Source organism: Peromyscus leucopus, chromosome 16_21 (assembly GCF_004664715.2).
Source record: "Peromyscus leucopus breed LL Stock chromosome 16_21, UCI_PerLeu_2.1, whole genome shotgun sequence".
In the NCBI taxonomy this organism is placed as follows: Eukaryota; Metazoa; Chordata; class Mammalia; order Rodentia; family Cricetidae; genus Peromyscus; species Peromyscus leucopus.
This window is the reverse complement of record NC_051084.1, coordinates 13,675,499-13,700,007: the sequence shown is the minus strand read 5'-3', so window position 1 is coordinate 13,700,007 and position 24,509 is coordinate 13,675,499. Positions and strand designations below refer to the sequence as shown.

Below are 24,509 nucleotides of genomic sequence, written 5' to 3'. Positions count from 1 at the left end.
GTTTCCTTAGTGATGATTGATGTAGGAGTGCCTCCTTAACCCCCTGCACGGCCACCCTGCTGATGGTCCCGGGTTGTGGAGAAGGCAAGCCAGTAAACAACAGCACCTGGCTCCTGCCTCCAGGTTCCAGCCTTTGCTGTCTTTGATGATAGACAATTAGCCTGTAAACAAAATAAACCCTCCCCCAAGTTGGTTTTGATTAATGTTTTATCACAGCAACAAAAAAACTAGAACAGAGTCTGTTTGCATGGGGGATGAGGTGGTGAGTTGATCAGAATAAAGTCTCAGACAGGAATAAGTTATAAGTGTTACTCTTTTAAAACATCTATTTGTTTCTTGAGAGAGGGTCTTACCATATATCCTTGGCTGGCCTAGGACTTGTTTAGATCATGTTGACCTCAGACTTAGTATGATCTTCCTGACTCTACTTCCTGATTACTGGGAATACAGATATGAGCCACTATGCCATGCCAAAAAAAATGTAATTTTTACTTAAAGGATATCCAGTTGAGCCAGGACCAGAATTCTGTATCCTTTGATTTCATTTAGTAATTGGAATAAATGCTTCATTCCTGTGCTTTTTCCCTAGGTTGTCAGTACTACATGGCTCAGCCCCCCAAATCTACCTAATGGGTTTAGGCTGCTGTTCTGGACAATTACAGAAATGATGTAACCAAAGTCGTCATCTAACCATACTCAGTGACACAGTTTCCATTGAGATTATCTCTCACAGTGCCCTGCTAAGCAATTACTGCTGATCCTGTGACAAAAATACAAATGATGTTAGCTAGAAAGGGAGCCTCTCTGAAGGAAGATACGAAGAAACATTGACAAAAAGATCTGACAGTAATTACACACTGCTGGAGAATATTAAATTATCTATAACTTTTTTTTGTTATTACAAAGTTCTTGAGCTGTTTGTAGTGACACATACTTGTAATCTCAACACTTGGAAAGTGAAGGCAAGAGGCTCAGGGACTCAACAACATCCCCTACAACAGTGATTTTGAGGCTAGCCAGGGCTACAAGAGTCTGTCTCACGCTCATTCCCCCCTACAAAGAGACAGAATTCTGTAGAATGGTTTGGAAGCCTGAGGTGGAGTTGCTAAGTGGCATGTGTAAGGTTACTCGGCAAATGTTGCATTATTTAACAACTCAGCAGACATTGATGAGGCGCTAGCTGTAACTAGTTCTGTCTGGTGCTGAGAGGAGGGCATAGATGAATGAGGTGCTGTAATACTCTTGGCAAAAGTCTTCATCAGAGATGATAAACCACTGGCTGTTGTGTGTTGTGACAGGTTAATCACTGGGAATTAACAAAGTGCTAGAGAAATTGACTGCATTTGGGGAAACATTGATGTTGAAAGATTAGGAGAGAAGAGGATAGACCTTATCCCCACTTAACCTGAAGTGTGCTTTTGCTGTGTATGGGGAGGAAGGAGCTTTCTAGGTAGACAGTCTAAGGAGTGTTGCTGACTGTTGAAATTGAATGGTCCTTTTGGAGACATCTTGAGTTGTTTCTTACCAGACTGATGTGTGGCAGTAGAGATAGGATAGATATATTAAAGACAAGTTATGAAGGCATCTTCCATTCTATTTTTTCTTTCTTTTTTTGTGAGACAGGGTCTCTATAGCCCTGGTTGTCCTAGAACTCATTATGTGTATCAGGCTGGCCTTGAATTCACAGAGATCCACCTGCCTGTGCCTCTCGAGTGCTGGGAGCAAAAGCGTGTGCCGCCATGCCTGGCCCACTCTATTCTAAAGGTCCACTGCTCATTTACTTGGCAATGGAAAGCAAAGAAAGCAGATCAAGCACGTCCTCAGGAGTAATCAAGAGTTCCACATAGGTTGCTTTAGAGTGGAGAGGCAGGGATGTGCTGGTATCTCAGGAAAAGGAAATGGATGATTAGAGTTCAGAAACATTTTAGTTGTTCGAAGTTTAAAATTTTCAGAACACATAGAAGGGGAGGGAGAATAAGTTCAAGAGGACAGCTCCTGTGACCAAGTGATTATGATGCCATTAACTTGGAAAATAACAGGGATGGTTTAAGTGCAGAGAAACAATAGTGCTGTGTTAATTTTAAGGAGCTTATGGGGAGCTTCAGTAGACAGATCCACTGTGTCAGTAGTTCAGAATTCTCCTTCAGAGTTGGAGAGGACCAGGAACAGTGTAGTGTGAATGACAGCTGAGACCACAGGAATAGTAACTTTCCAAGGAGTGTATAGGATAGTCATTAACTTTGGGAGCTTTGGAGGTAGGAGGATACCAGCCCAAATCCCTGTTGTGAGTGACCTTGCACAAATTAATGTCTTTTATTCTCGGCTTTTTGTTGGAATTAAAGAATTATTGTGAAGACTGAATAATACAGTGTGTACTTGGTGATATCAGCACATGCCTTGTGTACAAATGTTAAACAAAAGGCAGCTGTTGCTACAATAATAGTAATAGATGTAAAAGTAGATGGTCTGATTACATAAAAACAAACAAAAACAAAAAACAGATAATGGGAATTAGAAAGGACAAAAAATGGAACTTGGAAAACCAACAGGTGAATCAGTATTTAAACTCAGGTCATTTCTAGGCTAGACCAGCTTTCATTCTGTTTTCTGTTTCTGTGAGGAAATACTGAAGACTAAAGAGTTTATAAACAACAGAAATTTGTTTCCTCAGTGTTCTAGAAGTTGAGATATCCAGGGTCACTTGGTAGATCCTGTGGTGAAGGGTGGTATCTGTCTCTCCCTTTCTCCTTTTATAGGAACCTCACCCCTGGAGAAACAACAGAGGCCTTCTGTCTTACCGCCTCACAAATGCTCTGCCTTTACACAGTAGCACTGAGGATTAAGTTTCCAACCCGTGAGCTCTGGAGAACCTTAAAACCATGGTGGTTCCCAAACTTGAGCATGCATCAGGAGTCCATGGAGGCCTTGGTAAAACCATAAATCCAGGTCCATTCTCTGTAAGTTTCAGATAGAGTGTGTTTAGACTGGGCTTGAACAGGTGCCCAGGAGATGCTGGGACCAAACTTGAAGACAACCAAGGTACCCTGTGAATAGAAGAGAGATGAGCATGGACATCAAGAAGATAGTGACATTTTTGGAGAAGCAGGGAGAAGTTCAGAGAAGAATCAGGAATGTAATAGTTTTCAGACTATAGGTTCATCACCTGAGTAGTTCCATAGAGCTCATTTGTAGCTGTCTCTGCAGAATCTACCAAATGCCTGCTGTGTGACAGTGTTTGGGGGACTATGTCCTTCACATAATTTCACTCCTGCTCTCCATACACTAAATGAGGACACTATTTCTAATTTTACACATATAAAATAGCTACAGAATTTTTTTTTTCTTCAGTTTTTCAAGACAGGGTTTGTCTGTCTGGAACTCACTCTGTAGACCAGACTGGACGCGAACTCACGAAGATCCACCTGCCTCTGCCTCCTGAGTGCTGGGATTAAAGGTGTATGCCATCACTGTCCGGGCAGAAAAGTTTTTAATAAGCTGGAGTATAACTTGTGCATTTGGCTTTGTGTTAAATACTTTCTCCTCACCCTTTTTTCATTTTAGAAGAATGACAGTTCAGGTTGTAAAATCAGTTGTTTTTTGTGAACTTGGGAAGTAATGGAGGACTTGCCTCCATCATCTTGGCCCGTGGGCATTTTCTTGACCAGTACTTGATGTGGAGGGTCCAGCCCACGTGCTGGTTCCCACCCCTGGGCAGGTGGTCCTAGGTGCTATAAGAAACTTGTAGAAACTGTGGCCATGCCAGGAAGCAGTGTTCCTTCATGGTCTCTGCTTCACTTCCTGCCTCCAGTTCCTGCTTGAGCTCCTGTCCCGACTTCCTCAGTGGTGGACTGTAAACTGTAAACCGAAATAAACCCTTTCCTCCCCAAGCTGGTTTTAGTCAGTGTGTTCTTACAGCATCAGAAAGCAAGCCAGATCACAAAGTCACTGTGAATAATGTGTGTGTGCCAGGATTCCCATGTGCATGATCTTAGGGAAGCAAACGATAGACTCTTTGTTTCTAGAGAATTTACAGAAGGTTTGATAAGATGTGCAGAGCCAAAGGAAGGAAACAGAAGTCTAACCATGGAAACTCGGACGTAGAGGACTCTGAGTCTTGGGACTGTTTGTGGAGGTACCTTTGGTCCTCTGTGACACATGTACTGAGGACTTCTAGCATGTAGCACAGATGCTAGTATTACTTGTCTTTTTTTTCTAATAGGAAGTTGAAAAGGAGTTGTTTAATCTCTCTTATTTCTTTTCTCTGTCAAGTTATTAAGTAGTTACTGTTTCTCCAGATTTTGTGTGAGGTGTTAGGCAGGAAGAAAGAAATGGTCATTGTTCTGGGCACCTGAGCTGATTGTAAATAGGCAGGGTGAATGTATGCACATGTATGTTGTCAGGATAGGGGAGGAGGCCTGATTTTTAAAATGTTCAAATTATACTTATAAGAACAGTGTCTTGAGAATTTGAAGTTAAATTTATCGGCTTTTTGTATGCAAGGTGCCATGAAGAGTAGAGACATGTTTAGCTTTTTTCTTTGCAATCCAATTTGTAATTTGGTAGAAGAGCGAGCGCAATTAGAGAAAGAAAATAGACTGCTACAAGGAATATGTTAAGCTTTATAAATATTGATTGCAGGCTAGGGACTTGTGCTTGTTGAGTGGGTAAGTGTTCAGTTTTGATTTCAATTCATAAGTCATTGTAATCTTTCAGAATTATAACAAGTCTGGGACTGAGGATGTAGCTTACTTGATAGAGGCCTTTGGAGCACATTTAAGATCTAGTCCATGCCTAGCAAGCATGAAAACCTGAGTTTGATCTCTAATACCGAATAACTGGGCATGATGGCACACAAGCTGCCCGTACCTGTACTCCCAGCACTTGGGAGGTGGCAGCCGGAGGCTCAGGAGAAGTTCATGGTCATCTTCAGCTACATAGTGAATGAGAACAAGCCAGGGACATGTGAGACCCTTCCAAAATAAAAAAAAAAAGCCATAAATCTGGACATAGTGACCCTCTTGGGCTACTTTTTGCATCTGAATATGAGACACAAAAATATTCCAGTGGTCTCTGTCCTTGCAGTTCGTGACTTGGGAGGTATACACAGTGTGTTAGCCAGCTTTCCTGTAGTGTGATAAATATTTGAAGTAAACCAGCTTAATAAGAAAAAGGTTTATCTTGACTTATAGTTTAGGAGTTTTGTGTCCATAACTGGGCACACTTACTTTTAGACCTGCGATGTGTGTCTGTGTTGGGGAAGCACATCATGACTAGAGAATAGTCCAGGGTTCCGCAGTCACCTTTGAGGGTAGGGTCCTAACGACATAAGCTCCCTAGGCTTCACCTCCTGAAGGTAGACTCCTGTCCTCTGCTAATCACAGACTGGGCCAAACCTTAATGCATGGACCTTTGGAGGCTATTCCAAATCCAAGACATAGCATGCGTATAAGGAGAGCGCTTGTTACAGTTTGTATCGCGAATGTTCCCTAGAGTCCTGTTAATGCTAATGGCATTTTTGGAAAATGGCGGAGCTTTTAGGAGGGAGGGAGGACTACTAGAAGGAATTTAGGTTATCGAGGCATGCCACTGTAGAAGATATCTGGGACCCCATCCCAGTCCTGTTTGTCGCTTTGCTTCCTCGCTGCTGTGAGGTAAGTATGTCGTGTGCTTTCTGCTGTAATGTAGTGCTTCAGCACAGGTCAGGAAGGCAGTGGACCAGCCACTCATTAACTGAAGCCTCTGTGAGCACAAACGACTCTTTTCTCCTTTCAACTTCTCAGGCGTTTGTCACAGTGATAGAAAGCTGACTGATCCAAGAGTCATTAACAGCCGGGAGCCATGTATTGAGTTTCAGTAATATGTGAGGTGAGGCCCCCTCTATGCATTCTTTAATTCTGATAATGGTCTTGAAAACCCGACAACTATCCCCATTGTACTAATGAGCCAAGTGAGTTCCAGAATGGGGAGCAATTTGTCTGTAGTTTGTAGCCAGTGAGGGATGGCAATGAGCTTCAGCCCTAGGCTTAGATTCTTTTTTTTTTTTTCTCTTCGAGACAGGGTTTCTCTGTGTAGCTTTGCGCCTTTTCCTGGAACTCCCTTGGTAGCCCAGGCTGGCCTCGAACTCACAGAGATCCACCTGGCTCTGCCTCCCGAGTGCTGGGATTAAAGGCGTGCGCCACCACCGCCCGGCGGCTTAGACTCTTAATACCAATGCTTTTTCTAGTTAGTGTCAACTCCTGGTTTCAACATGGGGTCTTAGCGTGTGAATGTCCTGATGGACACACACACACAGACACACATTCTGCAGATTATGCAAAACTTGCTAGAACAGATCAGAATCTTAGTAAATTCTTAAGTACTTGAAGATAATTTGATAATATATCTAAGGTTAGAGAGGAGAGGAGCCTGACAGGCCACAATGCTGATTATCCTATGAACAAGTGCTAATTTTTTGAATGATATATTTTACATAAGCATTTGGTTTTCTTTATATACAAGTTCAACATGTTCTAGAAATATAATTTTTCATGCTAATCAATAGCATTTGAAGTAAATTCAGAACTTAAACAAAATCCCTTTGTGGTGGTTTGAATGAGAATAGCCCCACAGACTCATATATTTAAATGCTTGGTCCTCAGTTGGTGGAACTGTTTGGGAATGATTAGGAGGTGTGGCCTTGTTGGAGGAGGCTTGTCACGGGGGCTGGGCTTGTGGCTTTACCTTTATCAGTTAGTACTGCTGCCTCCTGCCTGTGGCTTAGATGCAAGCTCTCAGCTACTGCTCAGCTCCATGCCTGCCTGTCTCCCGCCATGCTCCCTCTGTGATGGTTATGAACTCACCCTCTGAAACTGTAAGCCTCCAATAAACTCTTTGTTTTATATGTTGACCTAGTCATGGTGTCTCTTCACAGCAATAGAAAAGTAACTAAGACACCCTTGAAATCTTATCCCAAACAGTGTAATCCTTGAGATTCAGTAGCTAGTCTCTCTTCTGTCTGCCTCACTTATTCCTTCCACTGAAGTGTTTAAGTCTTCACAAAGTGAATGCATTCTATTTGTGGTGTAATGCAGTTATTTTGATTTGGTTCCTAGCATTTTGACTGAGTTACTCTTCTTCATTCTATTTTCTACATTTCTAGAAATATATCCTGTAATTATCTTTGTAAGAGTCAGTTTTATCTAACTTCACAGTAAATATTTGTACAGTAATTATAGTTCTGCAAATGGATTAACTACTAAATACCCTACCAGTCATCTCTTGCAGTCTAAGAAATCAATCCAAGATTTAGTTGTTTCAAATACAAACTTTTTTTTTCTATCACAGTTACTGTGGGTCAGGAACTCAAGTAGCCTAGCCGTGTGGTTCCAGCTCATAGTGCCTGATGAGTTTCAGTGTGACTTTTGAAGTACTGTAGCCTTTGTCCAAAGGCTCCGATAGGCTGGGAGAGTCTGCTTGCAAGGTGACGTACTCAGATGACTGTTGGCCTTACACCTTCATGCAGGTTGCTTGAGGTTCCTCAGTTGTCACTGGGCCTCATCCAGAGCCAGGCATGAAAGAGTGAGAAAGAGCCCATACATCTGCATGCCGTTTTGAATATCTGTTACTTCTGTTTTATTTCAACTGTTAGAGCACCTGTAATAGAGCTGAATCTGTAAGTCAGGCCTATGCTTAAGAGAGCAGGTAGGCTCCATCTGTTTTGGAAGGAGGAATCAAAGATTTTGTGAACATTTTTTGAAAGTGGACAAATTGTAAGCAATCATAGGACCTTTTCCCAGAGGAAGCCATTTCATCAGCTGCAATTGTCTCTGTTAGACACATGCAGTCATTTTTCTGACTTGTATGTTCACAGTATGGGAAAAAGGATTATCAAAGCATTTTAAAATTAAAGCAAGTTCTCTAGCTGGCAGATTTGTGGATTCCTTGAAGTTTTCTTATCTGTCACATTAGTGTTAACACAAATGCACCCAGAATGCTTTCATTTTATGCATTCTTTTTTATGGGAGGAGGAAAAGGCAAGGGAGACAGGATAGACAGGGTCTTACTGTATAGCCCAGGGAGGTCTTGAACTTACACATCTATGCTTCTGTACTTTTGTTCATCCTTAAAAGTTTTGATCTTTTAAGATACAGTCACACAGTTTGTCCCATTTAGTTTTGCTGTCAACTTGACACACCTGGGAAGAGCAAACCTCAGTTGAAGAATTGTCTCAATTGGGTTGGCCTGTGGGTATGTCCGTTGGGCTAATGAATGCCTGAGGACCCACTCACTGTGGGCAGTGCCATTCCTTCCTGTCATGGCTTCCTTGATGGGGGGCTATTACGTGTAAGGTTGCTTTTGGTCAGTGCTTTATCACAGCAACAAAGAAGTAAACTAGAAAATTCTAGGTGATGTCATTGACCTTACAAGCTTGCAGAAGCAATGTGCTTCCTTAGCCTCTCAGAATGTGGCATGCCTTACCTGTGTGTCTTCAGTTATCCCACTTGGTTTATCCATGGACACTACTTAGAGAAACAAAATATACTCAGTTGATTTCCTTTGGACTGTTGGGCCACTTACTCAGTCTTTGTCTTCACATTCCTTCTTGGCCCTGGGCAGGACTGATCAAGGTGAGCCACCTCTACCAAGTTCACCAGGGATGGGGAAATGCAGGGTAGACTCTAAGGAAGGGAGTGGAAGTGGACTGACTCAGGGAGAATGTCTGTGGAGAACTAAGTGCTTCCTGTTCATGCTACTGTACCAAACGTGGATCTGTGGAGGAAACAGTTGATGCTAGTGGATGGAATCCTGTCATGCTCTGTTAGATCTTACTTAGGTTTGGCTCGAGTATCTCTCTCACTGTGGACTTTTTCTTTCATTACCCAGCACTACTGCAAACATGACAGTGGACTTTGAAAGCCCCTCACCAAGGCTCTCTCCACAGTCCCACCAGGCATTAGGTGAAGGTGCCTCACTTAAGAGTGCACCTGAAGAAGCAAGCATGGGAAATTAGTTTACAAAGGGTACGAAGCCCAGGCGTTGCTGTGGCATTCTTGGGAGATTTAGTTGGGTAAGGCACAAGTGATAGTCACCAAGGTGACTGGGAAAAGTTTGCAATAGTCTGTGCCTGTAATGTTAGTGAGCACACAAAAGGTAAAAGCAGATGCTCCAGGAAGCCATAAGGTGGTTAACTGGGAATCCCAGTGCCAAGAGTGGGTTACCTCCCTGGGAATTGTTGGCCCTAGAGGTCCCTAAAGCAATAAGCCTATTGCCACTGTTGTTGGATGCATTCTGGAACGGAATAGTATAGACTGTTCCTGAAGAGGTTGTGTGCTTTGGTTGCAGGGCTTGAAGAAGCTAAGCTGGGGTGGGTCGGAAGTGTCCCCTCCCTGGGAGCTAGCTCCCCTAGTGAATTAAGTCCCAAAGTCCCTCTCAGCTGTGGATCCTGCATGCTTGTGTTGGAAGTGCTAGGCAAGATGTGCCAGCCTGTGCAGTGGTAGTGTGAGTGGTTATGGATAGAATCAAGTTCTGTAGACTTAAGGCCTGGTCCACAGGACGGAATTCACATATGGTACTGGGACCTTAGAAAAGAACCCGTGACCAGAAAGTCATAGGCTCCAGTGGAGAAGCAGCTTCTATTACTTGGCTAACTGATGTGCTCGCTAAGATGCTTCTCCACACTTGTGTTTACAATTATAGGTTATTACTGTAGGCTGCACCTGTTTTGGTATTTTTTCATCCCCCCCTTTCCTTTTCCTCCCTTGGGTTTTGTAGTAGAAGACATACCCCCATAGTTTGCCACCATCCACTTTCTTGAGACAGAGGAATGATGAAAGGGCAGGAAGGTTTGGCACCTCATTGACGTCTGTGTCACCTCTTTCCTGTCTCAGAGACTCTTGTAGAAGAGGGAGAGCAAAGAAAATGTAAGCCAGCCGAAGGGGGAGAGGGCGGGCGTTCTGCTGTGCCGGCTTGTGAAAGAGCCATGGGCTTGTTGACTGTGCCCATCTCCTCGTGGAGGGTGGGAGGATCACGGGACCCTCACCCGAGCTGCTCCCTACCACCTGTTATGCGACTGTGTCTTAATTAACATGCGGCCTCGGGAGGGCTTAGCGTGTATACTGGGAGACTAGGGCAGGCGTTTCCATCTCCACAGCTGTGGCCGAACTCTCTTCCTTGCTGGGTGTCTTAGTTTTCTTTTGCTGTGCTAAGACACCGTGAGCATGGAACTTACAGAAGAAAGGTTATTGGGCGTACAGTTTCAGAGGGTGAGTCCATGATCATCATGGTGGGGAGCAGGAGCTGAGAAACCTTAAATCTGATCCACAAGCAAGAGAGAGCGAGAGATGGGTCGAGGGAGTGGGCACATGTAGAAACCTCAAAGCCCTACTCCCAGGGGCATACCTCCTCCAAGGCCACAACTCCTAATCCTCCCAAACAAGTTCGCAGGCTCTGGACCAAGCATTCAAACCCATGAACCTGTGAGGGAGGCCGTTCTCCTTCAAACCATCACACTGGGTAAAGGCTTTCTCAGAGCAGCTTTGTGGGGAAGGAGCACCCACACTCCTGTTAGGGATCCAGTGCACTCATAGGTTCCCCAGAGTGAACTTTGGTGGGATCCTGTGGTCTGTCTTGGGACCTTGAGAGGAGAGTAGACATTGTTCTTCTCTCCCTGGGAAGGAATTAGCAACAAGGGGTAAGTGGGGCAACATATGCCCTGTTTATGAACCGCGACCTTGTACAGTTATCAGGTGTTAAGTACCAGACACTGTTAAGTTTGCTTTAGGCATTGTTATCCTGTGGGGTAATTACAGGGAAAGTGTGCAGGTGCAGAGCTTTTTATCTGGAGACTTGTTACAGAGGCGTCAAGCAGAGGAATAAGCGATCATCTTCACTTGGTGTTGAATATCCCCACAGTAGAAATGGGCTTGTGAATCAAGCAGGCTGCAGAAGGCTAGTTGGGAAGCCGTTAAAGCGGTCTAGATGAGAGCTGTTTGAAACCTGACTTAGAAAATAGCTGTTCATTGCTTTAGTTGTTGCTGTGACTAGACTGGACAAGAAGCCATTTAAGGAGAGACGTTTTCAGTTTGGCTCACAGTGTGAGAGAGGGGTCTATCATGGTTGGAAGGGGTGGTGGCAGAGAGGGAGCCTGTGCATTCTTTTCTAGGTAGATCAGGAAGCAGAATCCCAGAGTTCAGCTGTCTTGCTCCTTTTCTCATTTCTGTTCATTCCCAGACACCTAGACCTAGTGCTTTCCCCTCCAAGCCATCCTGCCAGCTCAATTTCATTTCTTTTTATTTCATGTTGGGAAGCATATCTTTGAAGATTCATATTAGCATTATTTTTATATTATATAAATTAATTATATTTTTATTATATTCTTTTTACAAAATGGACTTAAGGAGGTTGGAAACCTCACAACTTTCATTTTTTTCAGTGTCCTCAATTATTAAGAAAGTACTTGCAGGACACATGACATTATTCCTTGAAATTAATTTTCACAATTACATAGACCTTTATAGCTGCTAATTCATTTCCCAGCTCAAACTCTTCAGATGGAGCTGAGAGTCACCATCATCTAGTGGCTCATTATACGTGCTATAAAATATTTCACCTCAGCTGTGAAGTTGACCATAGTAAATATGTTTTGTTGCCTTAATCAAGATTTATGATAATATAATAATGTGATTTTAAAGGCCACATGCCAAAGTACTTCCTAAATTAATAAAAATACTAAGCACTTAACCTATAACACACTAACATCATCACAGTCCTGCAGGTGGCTCTCTGCCCATGTGCCCATGCCCAGTGACAACTGATGGAAGGCCTGTCATCAAATCTATTTTCTTGATTTATTTTACACTAGCCTTCTAAAGCCGCATACATAATGGGAACTCACTCTGTGATGGGAAAATAAATTATTTAGTCTGTACAACCTGACAATGTTACTATTAAGTTATTAATTCACTAAGAAGGGAAAAAATCCCTTATTAGCCTTTTTTTGTGCCCAAATAAGATAAATACCCACTGATATCTGGGAAAGGGACATGAGAGGAATAATCCTAACTAGGGTGCCAGGGAGATGGTTCAGTGGGAAATACACCCACATAGAACAGGCTTGGCAGTGCACACCTATAACCTCAGCACTGGGGTGTGGGGTAGAGAGACAGGTAGGTCCCTGGGGCTCATTAGCCAGCCAGTCTAGTATAAACAGTGAGCTCTAGATTCAGTGACACACTGTCTAAAACAGTGGTTCTCAGCCTGTCGGTCCTGACCCCTTTGGGTCACATATTAGATATTTACATTGATTCATAACAGTAGCAAAATTACAAGATAATTTTATGGTTGGGGGGTCACCACAATTTGAGGAATTATATTAAAGGGTCACAGTATTATGGAGGTTGAGAACCACTGGTCTAAAAGAATAAGGCAAAAAGCAATAGACTAAGATCTATGAAATTACCCTCTGGCCTCCACACAGACATACACAGACAGATGTACCTACAAGTATGTGTATATACATATATACTCCACAAGCAAGCAAGTAAGCGCGCGTGTGCACACACACACACACAGAGTTTTTTTAATAGCTTTAAAAAAATGGAGAAATTTGTCAAAGTCCACAGCTGCTCTGTGGCTGACCCTGGAATAAGCAAAGGAGAGAATAAGTTCTAGAATCTCATTTCCCTGCCTGTCTGAATTTTTCTACCACACTGACTCTAGAGCATGCCTTGTTTGTTTGGTTGGCTGGTTTGGTTTTTCGAGACAGGGTTTCTCTGTGTGTAGCCCTGGCTGTCTTGGAACTCACTCTGTAGCCCAGGCTGGCCTCAAACTCACAGAGATCCGCCTGCCTCTGTCTTCCAAGTGCTGGGATTAAAGGTGTGCGCCGCCGCTGCCGCCGCCGCCGCCGCCGCCGCTGCCGCCGCCGCTGCCACCCTACTTAAAATGCTCGATTCCCCTAAACCTGTGACACTTCCCTCTTGGTTCTTTTGCCCCTTGTCTCTTCTGTCACTATTTCCTCTTCAAGAGTTCTGTTCTGCAGAGGGGGCTGTCCTGCAGATTTCATTCCGTAACTCCTAAATCTCTCTCTCTCTAGCCCAGAACTCTGCCTCTCTTCCAAATCCCAGAACCCTCAGTACAGACTGGTAAGCCTGCAGTATGATCCCAACACATGTCCCTCCAGGTACCCCAAGTCAACTATTGAACTAATCTCTTAATAATGGATATTTGCTCTAGTGGCCTTCATCTTAACTCACAGTGCAACCACAGAACAAGTCCTGCTACAGACCCTTTTAGGAACCCTTGACAACTCCTCCCTGGCCCCGCAGTACCTAATTAGTCCTGACTTAATTGCCTAGGAATGTTTCCTGCCTTGCCCATAGTCAGGACAAATCTTTGTCACCCACCAGTCCCCCAGTTGCTCAGACCCAACCAAGTAAACACAGAGACTTATATTGCTTACAAACTGTATGGCCGTGGCAGGCTTCTTGCTAACTGTTCTTATATCTTAAATTAACCCATTTCTATAAATCTATACCTTGCCACGTGGCTGGTGGCTTACCGGCGTCTTTACATGCTGCTTGTCCTGGCGGTGGCTGCAGTGTCTCTCCTTCCTTCTTCCTGTTTCCCCAATTCTCCTCTCTCCTTGTCCCGCCTATACTTCCTGTCTGGTCACTGGCCATCAGTGTTTTATTTATATAGAACGATATCCACAGCACTTCCCCTTTTCTTCTTTTTTTTAAAAAGGAAGGTTTTAACTTTAACATAGTAAAATTACATATAACAAAACAATTATCAAGCAAGAATTACAGTTACAATATTAAAGAAGATGTCTTATCTGTCTTATATTTGTAAGTTTAAGGTTTTATATCTAACTTATCTTTTATCATAACTGAGGAAATTACAACTATCTAGTCTTCAACCACATCAAAGACCTGAGAAGGAACATAATGGTACCTAAGAAATGGTAGATGGATGTAAGCAACTTACAGAAATCTTGCAAGAGTAGACCAAGACAGCTGGCAGCCTGGACAGTCACCTAATGTTTCTCAGCATTGTTGGTGCATTCAAATTGGCTACAGGCCTAGAGTATGTCATAGACCATTTTCATAAGCAGGAATTTTGAAAGACCATCTTACCCTGCCTTGGCAGAGTACAGTGGTCGCTTTCCTTGTGTCCCACTTGTCCAGAAAGGACAGCATTGTATTCGTACTGTCAGCTGTCAAGGCAAGGGCAGTTCTTTGCCCAGTAGGCCATTTTGTGCCAAGAACACAAACTTCCAAATGGAAATGTCTTAGAAGCTCAACATTCTCTCCGGATCAAATTGGTGCAGCCAGGAGCAATTGTGTCTCACGTCAACAGAATTCTAAATTATTTAAATGCCATATTCTCTAGGTCTATGAAGTGTTTGAAGATTACCTATCTATCTGAAATATATCTATGTATACCTAGAAGACTTAACTAACATGGCTACAAATGTGATTATCATAGATGACTAATTATTAATCTATTTTTTAATTTTTCATTACAATTTTAAATGAGTTACATAAACATAATACCTCAAACAAGAATAGAAATATATATATATATATATATATATATATATATATATATATATACAGTATAACAAAATTAACTTCAAGTTTGTATCAATAAACTAAAATTTGTACCAATGTAAAACATTTTAAACAAGTTGTTCTTTAAAAGTAGGTTTATTAATCTACCCTTTTTTTTAAATCATCTCTATACCCTATATATCTATATCATATCCCCTTTTTTAGAAAGAGATCACATTTATAATCAACCTGTTTTAAATAAAAATATTGGTTTTTCTCTGTTCCACACCAGAGGGCTCTTCTGATTTGGGACACAAGAATGTCTTAACCATTTTTTTTAAGCAATATGTCTGGGTTTAGAGGGGGAGTGAGCCAATTCCACCTCTAAAGCCAGCTTGGTATATTTGGGAATTTGGGCGTAGCATCTCTTACTACTTCCTGCTGGAGGGGGGCGCTGTATCTTATGGGGACGCAAAGAAAATTTTAGGCCTATGGGGTAGTCCATGAGGCTGTATTGTGTGAACCAGTTGCCTTTAAACCACTCTGGATGTTAGATCATCTGGGCCATGGTGTCATCGGAGACCTTTCAGGGGGTCTTGGCTGGTGAAACCTGATGTATCTTAATCTGGAACAAATCCATAGCCTCTGGCTTTCTGTGGAAACAAAAGCAGAACCTCTTTTCCAAAGTAACATATCCTTATATCCAAATTTTGAAGTCAAGGTATCTTTAAAATATACATTTTGGCATAACTCAACAGCTTTTGCAATCAAATGTTTTTCTTCAGTTACGAATATCAAAGAGAACATAATCCAGAGTCTCTGTGTGGTAGCCATCTTTACGTGGCTTATTTTTTATATTACCTTGAGCCTATTGCTTTAAACTGCAGCATTATAAGACTGAAACGGCACTGGCACTGTGGCTGCTGGCTCTGCCCACTTCAGCTTCTCAACATGGCGGTGGTACATTTTTCGCCAGCTCTGGAAGCCATCAACTCTCAGAAATAGTGGGTCTATGCTTCTATCAAGACAGCGTGTAGCCTAGAAACCTCTTTTTGTTTTGTACTAGCAAAGGCTAAATCCACCATGCAGCTTAATGTGCCGCTTGCAGAGGCCTCATTCCCGCCATACTGCAGGTCCAGCGCACACACCAGGAATCCGCCATAGTAGCTAGTAGCTCAAACAAGCACGCTGCCGCTAACTTGAAAGAGACAACTAGGAACTGTTTTTAGCTCCGTTTTAGAATCTTTTTACTCAGGTTTTAGGTGGAAACTCTTGCCAACACGTTGGGCGCCATTTGTAGCTAGAGTTAAGTCCTGACTTAATTGCCTAGGAATGTTTCCTGCCTTGCCCACAGTCAGGGCAAATCTTTGTGACCCGCCAGTCCCCCAGTTGCTCAGACCCAACCAAGTAAACACAGAGACTTATATTGCTTACAAACTGTATGGCCGTGGCAGGCTTCTTGCTAACTGTTCTTATATCTTAAATTAACCCATTTCTATAAATCTATACCTTGCCACGTGGCTGGTGGCTTACCGGCGTCTTTACATGCTGCTTGTCCTGGCGGTGGCTGCAGTGTCTCTCCTTCCTTCTTCCTGTTTCCCCAATTCTCCTCTCTCCTTGTCCCGCCTATACTTCCTGTCTGGTCACTGGCCATCAGTGTTTTATTTATATAGAACGATATTCACAGCACTCCTATGCCACTGTGATGGAGAATCACTCTAACTACATTAGATTCAGAAGTGCGGATGGCCTTCGTGAGCTATATGTATATGGATATGTCTGTGAAGGTGTGGCTGGAGAAGCTGAACTGAAGAGAGAAGACTCACCCTGAATGTATTTCAGTACCATTGAACCTGCCATTGAACCTGATGATATAGGGCTTGGTCCCTGAGACCCACAAAGTGGAAGGAAACATGCTCCTGAAAGTTGTCCCCTGCCCCCACATTCATGCTGTAGTATGTATATGATCCCTCCCATTAAATAAATATAATTTTAAAAAAAGAAACAGTTAACAAATAGCAGGCATTCAAAGATGACTCAGACATACGTTGTATGGCTACTGAATGCCTGGAATGCTAAGAGGAGACAGTGGATGGCATCTTAGAAAACTCAGCAGTGCCCATCCTGGCTTCCACTGTTGGGTTGGACAAGTGAGAAGGCTGGAATAGGGCCAGCAAAATTGGTGCTGCAGTATTCTCAGCATGATAGCTAGCCATTGCTTGGCATCCTGCTGGGAAGGAGCTGAGATCATTCATAGGTAGAATGGATTTCAGAAAACTCTAAGCCCATTTATTTTTAAGTGAGGTTACTGTAGACTGTAGGTTGCCCAGAGCCCAGGCCAAGGCCCATTACACTACTTTGGGACAGCACAGTTGGTTCCTCTGCCTCTGATTATTCATAATTTTTTGAGTTATGTGGAAAGAGAATGCCCTGGAATACTTAGAATGCTGCCATCGAACACATGAGTGTCCAGAGAGCTCAGATTTCAGTCTGCTTAGTTCCTTATGTGTGTGTGAAAGGGGACCTGCTCTCTAGTGTGTCTCCTTGGCATTAATCAGAGCATCAAATCTGAGTTGCCAATATTGGTACCCACTGTCCATCTCTGCATCGTCTGTTATCTTTGTCCCTTTCTCCTTCATGTACTAATAGTGGTGGTGGTGGTGATTACAGTAGAAAGTGTTTGAGGTTTTGTTGGATGCTGGGAAGGTAGTGGTTTTTCTGTTACATTGTCTAGAAAACGAAAGGGAGGTTTAGGCGAGCGAGATGGTTCAGCAGGTCAAGTGCTTGTCACCCAGGCTTGACACCCTTTATTTGGTCCCTGGAGCCCAAGGCAAGGTGGAAGGAGAGCTGACTCCACAGAGTTGTAGTTTCACTTCTTCTTGTGTGTGCCGTGGCTCATGCGCCTCACCCCGTACACAGACACAGCAGTTGTTTTTATAAAGAATATTTAAAAAGGGAGGTTTAGGAGGAGGTTAAGTATGTCCAAGGCTACATTGTAGTAAATGGTGCTGCCAAGACTTGAACCCAGGCAGCGTGACTTTCAATACCATCTGATACCTTGTTCTATCCCTGCTGCCTCCAGAGATGCAATGTGTGCTGCAAGTGCAACCCTGTGTGTACTTCAAGATGCCCCGGGAGCTGAAGGAGGAAGTACAGGTGGCCAGGTGAAATTGATTTAGGAAGGCTAATGAAGTCAGTCTTCAAATCTCAAAGAGGCTTTGAACATCTACTGAGTAAAAACTGCTTTGCTAAGTCTTGCCACTATGGTGTGTATTTAGCGCTTAGTGTTTTACAGTGGACTGGCCACCTCTCAGGTGCTCAGTAGCTGCAGGCACTGTGAGGGCTACTGTCGTTGCAGCTTGGGGGGCAGGAGACAGATAGTACGAGGAGTCAACCAAAGTGGGGGAAGCCTGTAGAAAAGCCAGCAGACAGACATTTCAACTCCAGCTCCCGTTTCCCGACTGGGATTGGGTAAGGATGGGGGCCAGTGGAGAAGTTTACTCTTATAGCACCCTGAAGCTGCTAAGGTATCTTTTTTTTTTCTTCTTCTTTCCAAACAAGTCTTGCTCAGCAAGCTTTGTTTCTACAGGACTGTGTTCCTTTGACACCTTAGGAATAGATGGGCATTTGTGGGCCACCCACCACTCCAGTGGTTTCTATGGAAAAGACTTCTAGACTCTAAGAGCTATGAATATCTTATATTTGAAATGTCATCCTCTATTCCTAGTGGACGGAGTTTATTGGGAAAGAATGGCTAGTTATCTTCTGTCTTTTGAGCTCAGGGTAACCTATATGATGAAGCAAGGTGAACTCTTGGTATTTAGGGGTCACTGTCACCTCCTCTTTCAGAGTCCCCTGGGCTTAGCTCATAGTGTAGTGAGCTGTGTGAATGATTTCCTTAATTCTTACGTAGTTTGTTTCCAGGGGCCTCAGCCCACTATAAACAACCACATAGGCTTACCCCAAACTAAATGACACAGGTGTTAGGAAGAGAACCGCTGGCTTCTGTCCTGTGAAAAGGCAGGAGCAGGAGTTTTGGATTTCTGTGCCTGGGAAGGGGAGGAGGTACCTTGCCGACTCTGAGGGTCCACTGTGCTTAAGAGCTGCTGGCATTCTACTGCAAGGGTCTGTAGACTGAGGACCCCTGGGAAGCACGGCACAGTAGAGTGCTTTTGTATGCTTAACCCTGCTTGAAAAGCAGTCATGGGAAGTGTACTAAGGGAGTGCAGTTTGTTGTAGAGTAGCCACTAGGAACCGGGGCAACTTTCTTTTCCCTTTCCCTTTAACAAATACCGATTTTGTGTGTCTGTGCCTTTGTGTATATATACTATGGATGTGCAGGTACCCACAGAGGTCAGAAGAGTGCTGTGCTGTGGTTATCATTCTGTATAAATAAAACACTGGGCCAGGCAGTGGTGGCGCACACCTTTAATCCCAGCACACGGGAGGCAGAGCCAGGCGGATCTCTGTGAGTTCGAGGCCAGCCTGGGCTACCAAGTGAGTTCCAGGAAAGGTGCAAAGCTGCACAGAGAAACGATGTCTCGAAAAACAAACAAACAAAAAAACAAAAACAAAACAAAACAAAACACTGATAGGCCAGTGGCCAGGCAGGAAGTATAGGCGGGACAAGGAGAGAGGAGAATTCTGGGAAGTAGAAGGCTGAGAGGAAGGGAGACACTGCCAGCCGCCACCATGACAAGCAGCATGTGAAGATGCTGGTAAGCCACGAGCCATGTGACAAGGTATAGATTTATAGAAATTTATTAATTTAAGCTATAAGAACAGTTAGCAAGAAGCCTGCCATGGCCATACAGTTTGTAAGCAATAAAAGTCTCTGTGTTTACTTGGTTGGGTCTGAGCGGCTGTGGGACTGGCAGGTGACAAAGATTTGTCCTAACTGTGGGCCAGGCAGGAAAACTCTAGCTACAGTGCTGGATTGCCTGGAGCTAGTTACACGTGGTTGTGAGCTGCCTGATGTGGGTGTTGGGTGTCAGTCCTGTGCAAGAGTAATAAGTGCTTTTAACTTTGGAGCTATCTCTCCAGCCCCAAGGAAAACTTCTTAAAGCATTTAGTTTCGATAGTTAAGATATTTAAATTATTTATATGTGTGTTTTATTCACACACACACACACACACACACACACACACACACACACATATAATAAGGGGTACATTATGACATTTGTATTTTGAACATACCTACCACCCCCACTTACCCTATCTAGTCAGATTCCTACTCTCCATGACCCCCTTTGTTTTCCCAACTTATTCCCTCCTACTCCCCACCCCCTTTTTTGTTTGTCTTGTAAACTAGTGAGTTTAATTAGGGTTGCTTGTAGGAGTGTGGGTAACTTACCAGTGGCCGTACCACTGAAGGAACATTAGCTGCCTCTAGATCTATGCGGAGGAGGGTAGAGCCTTGTGAGTCCTTCCCCACCGGATAACCTGCCCACCTAGAAAGTCTTGGAGAAGGGTGGGCCTTAGGAGCTTTGCCTTCCTCTAGGGTGAATGTTGACAGGTTCAATCTTGTGCCGCTGACTTCTAATTTTATAGCTGAGTCCTAGGACTCACAAAGTGTGGTACATTTTACACTTCATTGTATTTGCTAGAAGAGGTGGGTCTTGCTTTCCAAGGGTTGCAATTTGGAGACATTTAGCTAATTCTTAAAAGCCTGTCTTAACTAAGTACTGTCAGCGTCAGGATTCTCAACTCTCACTGCATTTTTCTCTTCATGTGTAAGTGGAGATGTCTATTGCTAGCATTCATACTGTGTGTGGGCGCACATGTGCCGTGTGTGTGTGTGTGTGTGTGTGTGTGTGTGTGTGTGTGTGTGTAGGTGTGTACGTCAGAGGACAGCTTATGAGAGTTGATTCTCTACCATGTAGTTTCAGGATCCAACTCACTCGTTAGACTTGGAGATAAGTGCTTGTATTTTCTGAGCCATCTTGATGCCTCCTTGTATTTCTTTTGGAAAAACAATCCAATTTTTTTTGATAAACTTATCACCTCTCTAGTTGCCATTTTGAAAAAAATTTAACTTTTGCTGATATAAAAGCTCAGTGTATTATTTGAAAAAGAGACACTTCCGCGATATATTGATTTAAACACCAAGTTCTCAGTTATCCACTTCTCCCCTTTCTCTGAGGCCCTACTGTTAACAGCGTGTTGTGTGTTCTTCAGCGCCTTTTTAAATGTCTGTTTACTTAATTAGCTGAGTCTGTATTTAGGTGTACATGCCAGGTATCAGAATAAATATATATGGTGAGTGTCTTTAGATAAATATGTGTGTATATGTGTATGTAAATAGGTACACATAAGTGCTTATGCTTACATAATGGGTCCTATTGTCCTGAAGCCTGCTCATGTCATTTCCTTTGGTCAGGTCAGAATGTGCAGAGCCCCAGTAGAGAGTACTGCAAAAAACAAGACCAAAACAAGCAAACAAAAACATGTAGACTTTTCTCTTCTTTTGGTTGCTTTGTTTTTTGAGACAGAGTCTCATTAGGTAGCCCGAGCTACCCTGGAATTTACTATGTAGACCAGGCTGGCCGAGAACTCAAAAATCCTCCTGCTTCTGCCTCTGGAGCACTGAAATTAAAGGTGTTGTGCCCCCATGCCTGGCTAGTTATTCCATTCTTATTAATGAATGCATCTCATTTGATTTTGCTCTTACTTTATTGCTGGGGACTTAGTTTCTCCCTCGCTTTTTTAAACTTAGAACTAGTCAATGGCCTTAAAAATTCCTAGAAACAGTTGTTGGGCCATAAAAATGTATAGATAGACTTTTGATAGTGTACAGAGCTCAGCTCCAAGAAACTGTTTGTAATCCCAGCACTGTACTTCGCTGCATAATGATTTAATTACAGTTTCAGAACTTAAAGGGCTACAGAATGTAGCCTGATAAACCCTGGCCTCTTTTAAAGTAGAGACTTGGAGACTTGAAAATTTTGAGAGCGAGAGAGGAGGAGGCAGGTGGAGGGATGGAGGAGGGCGTGCATGTGAGTGCAGGTGCCTGCAGAGGCCAGAGACAGAAGATTCCCCAGGAGCCAGAGCTGTCCGTGGTGTTGGTGCTGAGAACCAGCATCTCTGACACCATAGTTGACACTTCGATTCCTATGAAATCGAGGTCAGAAGAGTCCAGCAAAGGCTCTCCATCAAAGGTCACTGCAAAATTCCAAATCTTGGAGGGAACGCTGCCTTCCCTTCTCCAGCTCATTCCAGAGGTGTCTCTCACAGATAGAGACCCTCTCCAGGGTATCACTCCAGATCCTCTGACAGCCTCCCTGGGAAAGAATTTACTTCCTGCAGATTCTTCAAAGGGAAACAAACCTTCAAGCAAACATCTTTCCCCTTGCTAATATGCCTGGCCTGTGGCAGGTGATCCTCAGTGCCCTGTCGGCTCCTCTGAACGACAGTGTGCTCTCTTAAGCACTGGGCTGTCTCTCCAGACACATTTTGTGTAGGTTACTCCACCCGTGTGTGTCTGCCTCCAGTTCTCCTGTGTTGTCACTCAAACATCCTCTTAGCCTCAGGCTTTCCCTTCATGCCACCAGCCTCTTGACCTTGCCCATGCTTTTTTCTATAAAACATCTTTTACTTGAAAACCATAAAACCCACCCCTTCCATCTTTAAACCCCAGCTTGATCACCGCTGTATGGATTACTTTAGGTTTACTGTGGGTACGGTAGAGGATACTGTGTGACTCTCCATTTCTTCAGCAGCAGCCGATTCCCCCATTTGCCAAGAAAAGCATAAGCTTCTTCATTTATAAGCACTGAGAGGGAAACTGACATTTGTCTATCAATATTTCTGCTGCTGCATTGGTGGTTTTCTGTTTGTCAGATGCATAAAGATGGAATAATGAAATGAGGACCAACTTAATACAATTTATAAATTACTACCTTTCCCCTCCTTAGAAATGACCTTCAAAAATACTCCGCTTATACTGTGTACATCATTTCTCTTCTGTGATGATACATTTCTCTGGTGCCTGAATTGTGGGACTTCTCTTACAAAGGCATGGTCTTATTGCTGTCCTCCTTTGGTGGACCCTGAGAATTGTGTTGAGGCCGTGGAGATGTTTCAGTGGGCAAAGGCACTTGCCACCAAGCCTGATGACCTGAGTTGGGTCCCTGGAACCCATATGGTGGAAGGAGAGAACCAACTCCTGCAAGTTGTCCTCAGGCTTTGCACGTATGCCTTGTCAGGTGTGCACACCCACCTCCCCTCTCACAGAATAAATAATAAAAACCTTGTGTTAGTGACATTCTAAGTTGCTCCTGTCGCTGAGCTGGTCACATATGAAGATTATGACATTAGGTAAAAAGCAACTGGCAAAACTCTATGAAACAGATCAGCCTTGATAGGGATTTTGACCCTGACAAAAGAGAAAGAATTCAAAATTAGATGTGAATTAAGTTTGGTCCGTGAATGCTGTTCAAAACAGAAAATAGCAGTCTAATCATAAACCTATCAATTATTCAGTAGTGTCTTGGGGGTGTTAGTGCACAGAATACAAAAGATCCTGTACTTATTTGTTATTGTTCTAAAACAGCAAGGAAAATGCATTATTTTCATCTTTATGGGTTTTTTAAATTCTCTCAGTGTAAGTGAAAGTTGCATATACACAGAAGAGGATCAGAAGACAGATTACACACTTGGGAGTATGACCATGTTTAAAACTTGAAAAGGTGACAGTTTTATAGGAAAAAAACTTCTATTTTCCCAGTGAGCTCTAGGTAGTTTTGAACTTAAATGTTTTTTTTTTTGCCTAAGGTTTTCTGTTTCTAGAGTGACAGTTGTTGCTTGACTTAGGCCTGTTTGTTCCCATATTCTGAGTACACACCCTTGACTTGGATTTGGGAAGATTTCTTAGTGAGTTCAGTGGCCCCTTAGTCATCATTATTTGTGGTTTTCAGTAGCATCTTTTAGACTACATTATAAATTCTTTTCATCATAGTGGAAAGTGCTAGGTTGGTGTTAAAAACAGGGTTTACAAAACTAACAAGATCATATGGGAAAGAAGAACAAACAGGCTAGTGTAAATTATAAACATTTCTTTTAAATTCTGTCCTAGATAGCATAAGTGAACTTACAAATCAGGACTTTAGATTTGATTTAATTTCTCAGTTAATTTCTTTTTATTTCATAATTTTATAGAAAATAGCCCTGATATTGGGGTATAGCAAACTACAGTCAAAACTGTGCACAGTAGAACATTTTTATAATATTCTGCAAATGAAAAGCCAATTTCCTTTACATAGATAATAATGCCGATGTTCACAGCAGCTTTGCTACAAAGAAATTACGTTGCTGCAGTTGATGATTGTACTGCTTTAATGGGAGTTCATGCTGTAATAACCTTTATTAATTAGGAAAACCATATAATTCACATCTATGCAAGAAGATTATAGCTTCATAAGTTGCCACTGAAGAAATTAAATAGAAATGACTTGTTCTGTGTTTTAAAATATTATTACAAGTAATAATCTCTGTGTCATTCATGACTTTTTCCTCGTTTTTTGGCTTTAGATGCATGTGTTTCTGCTACTAGCATTCAGTTCATACAGTGTTCAGTGGGCATGGGATCAATGAGGCCAAAAGTCCAGGAAAAGATAATTATATAACTTCCGAGACGTATAAATGTCTCTTCTTGCATTGGGATTTGTGACTTCTCTCAGGAAAGTCACCCATCTGTGGGGATCGCCCCATGAGAAGTCACAGGAGGAGCAATCACCAGCCAAGAGACTGAGGATGTGCTGGTATTGGGTAAATGTTCAGAACTTAGGACAGGGAAGTCTGGTGCATTATTCCTACCCCAACTCCTAAAGCAGCCGAAGAAGGTATTTTGTAGGGAATAAAGGAGCTAGCACTGAAATTGTGAGAGCACTTCAAACAGTGGAATGCACCTTGTTTGGTCCTCTGGCACTCACGTTAAGAATGTCCTTCTTGAATGCTGTGGTGTGTGTTTTGCAGCATTTG

At 42.9% G+C, this 24,509-nt stretch overlaps 1 protein-coding gene across 4 annotated transcripts in view; it reads left to right on the top strand.

The window, feature by feature from the left end:
- Nucleotides 1-24,509, top strand: part of Btbd9 (BTB domain containing 9) — a 369,488-nt gene that overhangs the window by 2,052 nt on the left and 342,927 nt on the right. The window contains exon 1 of one of the 4 annotated variants that reach the window (XM_028885045.2): nucleotides 2,986-3,039. The exons of 1 other annotated variant lie outside the window; for it this stretch is intronic. In XM_028885045.2, coding sequence (XP_028740878.1) covers nucleotides 3,010-3,039 — 30 coding nt within the window. In that variant the 5' untranslated portion in view covers nucleotides 2,986-3,009. Of the gene's footprint in view, nucleotides 1-2,985; nucleotides 3,040-4,877; nucleotides 5,866-24,509 lie in introns of those variants that run through there. 2 more of the 4 variants (XM_028885042.2, XM_028885044.2) reach the window with 2 other exon arrangements.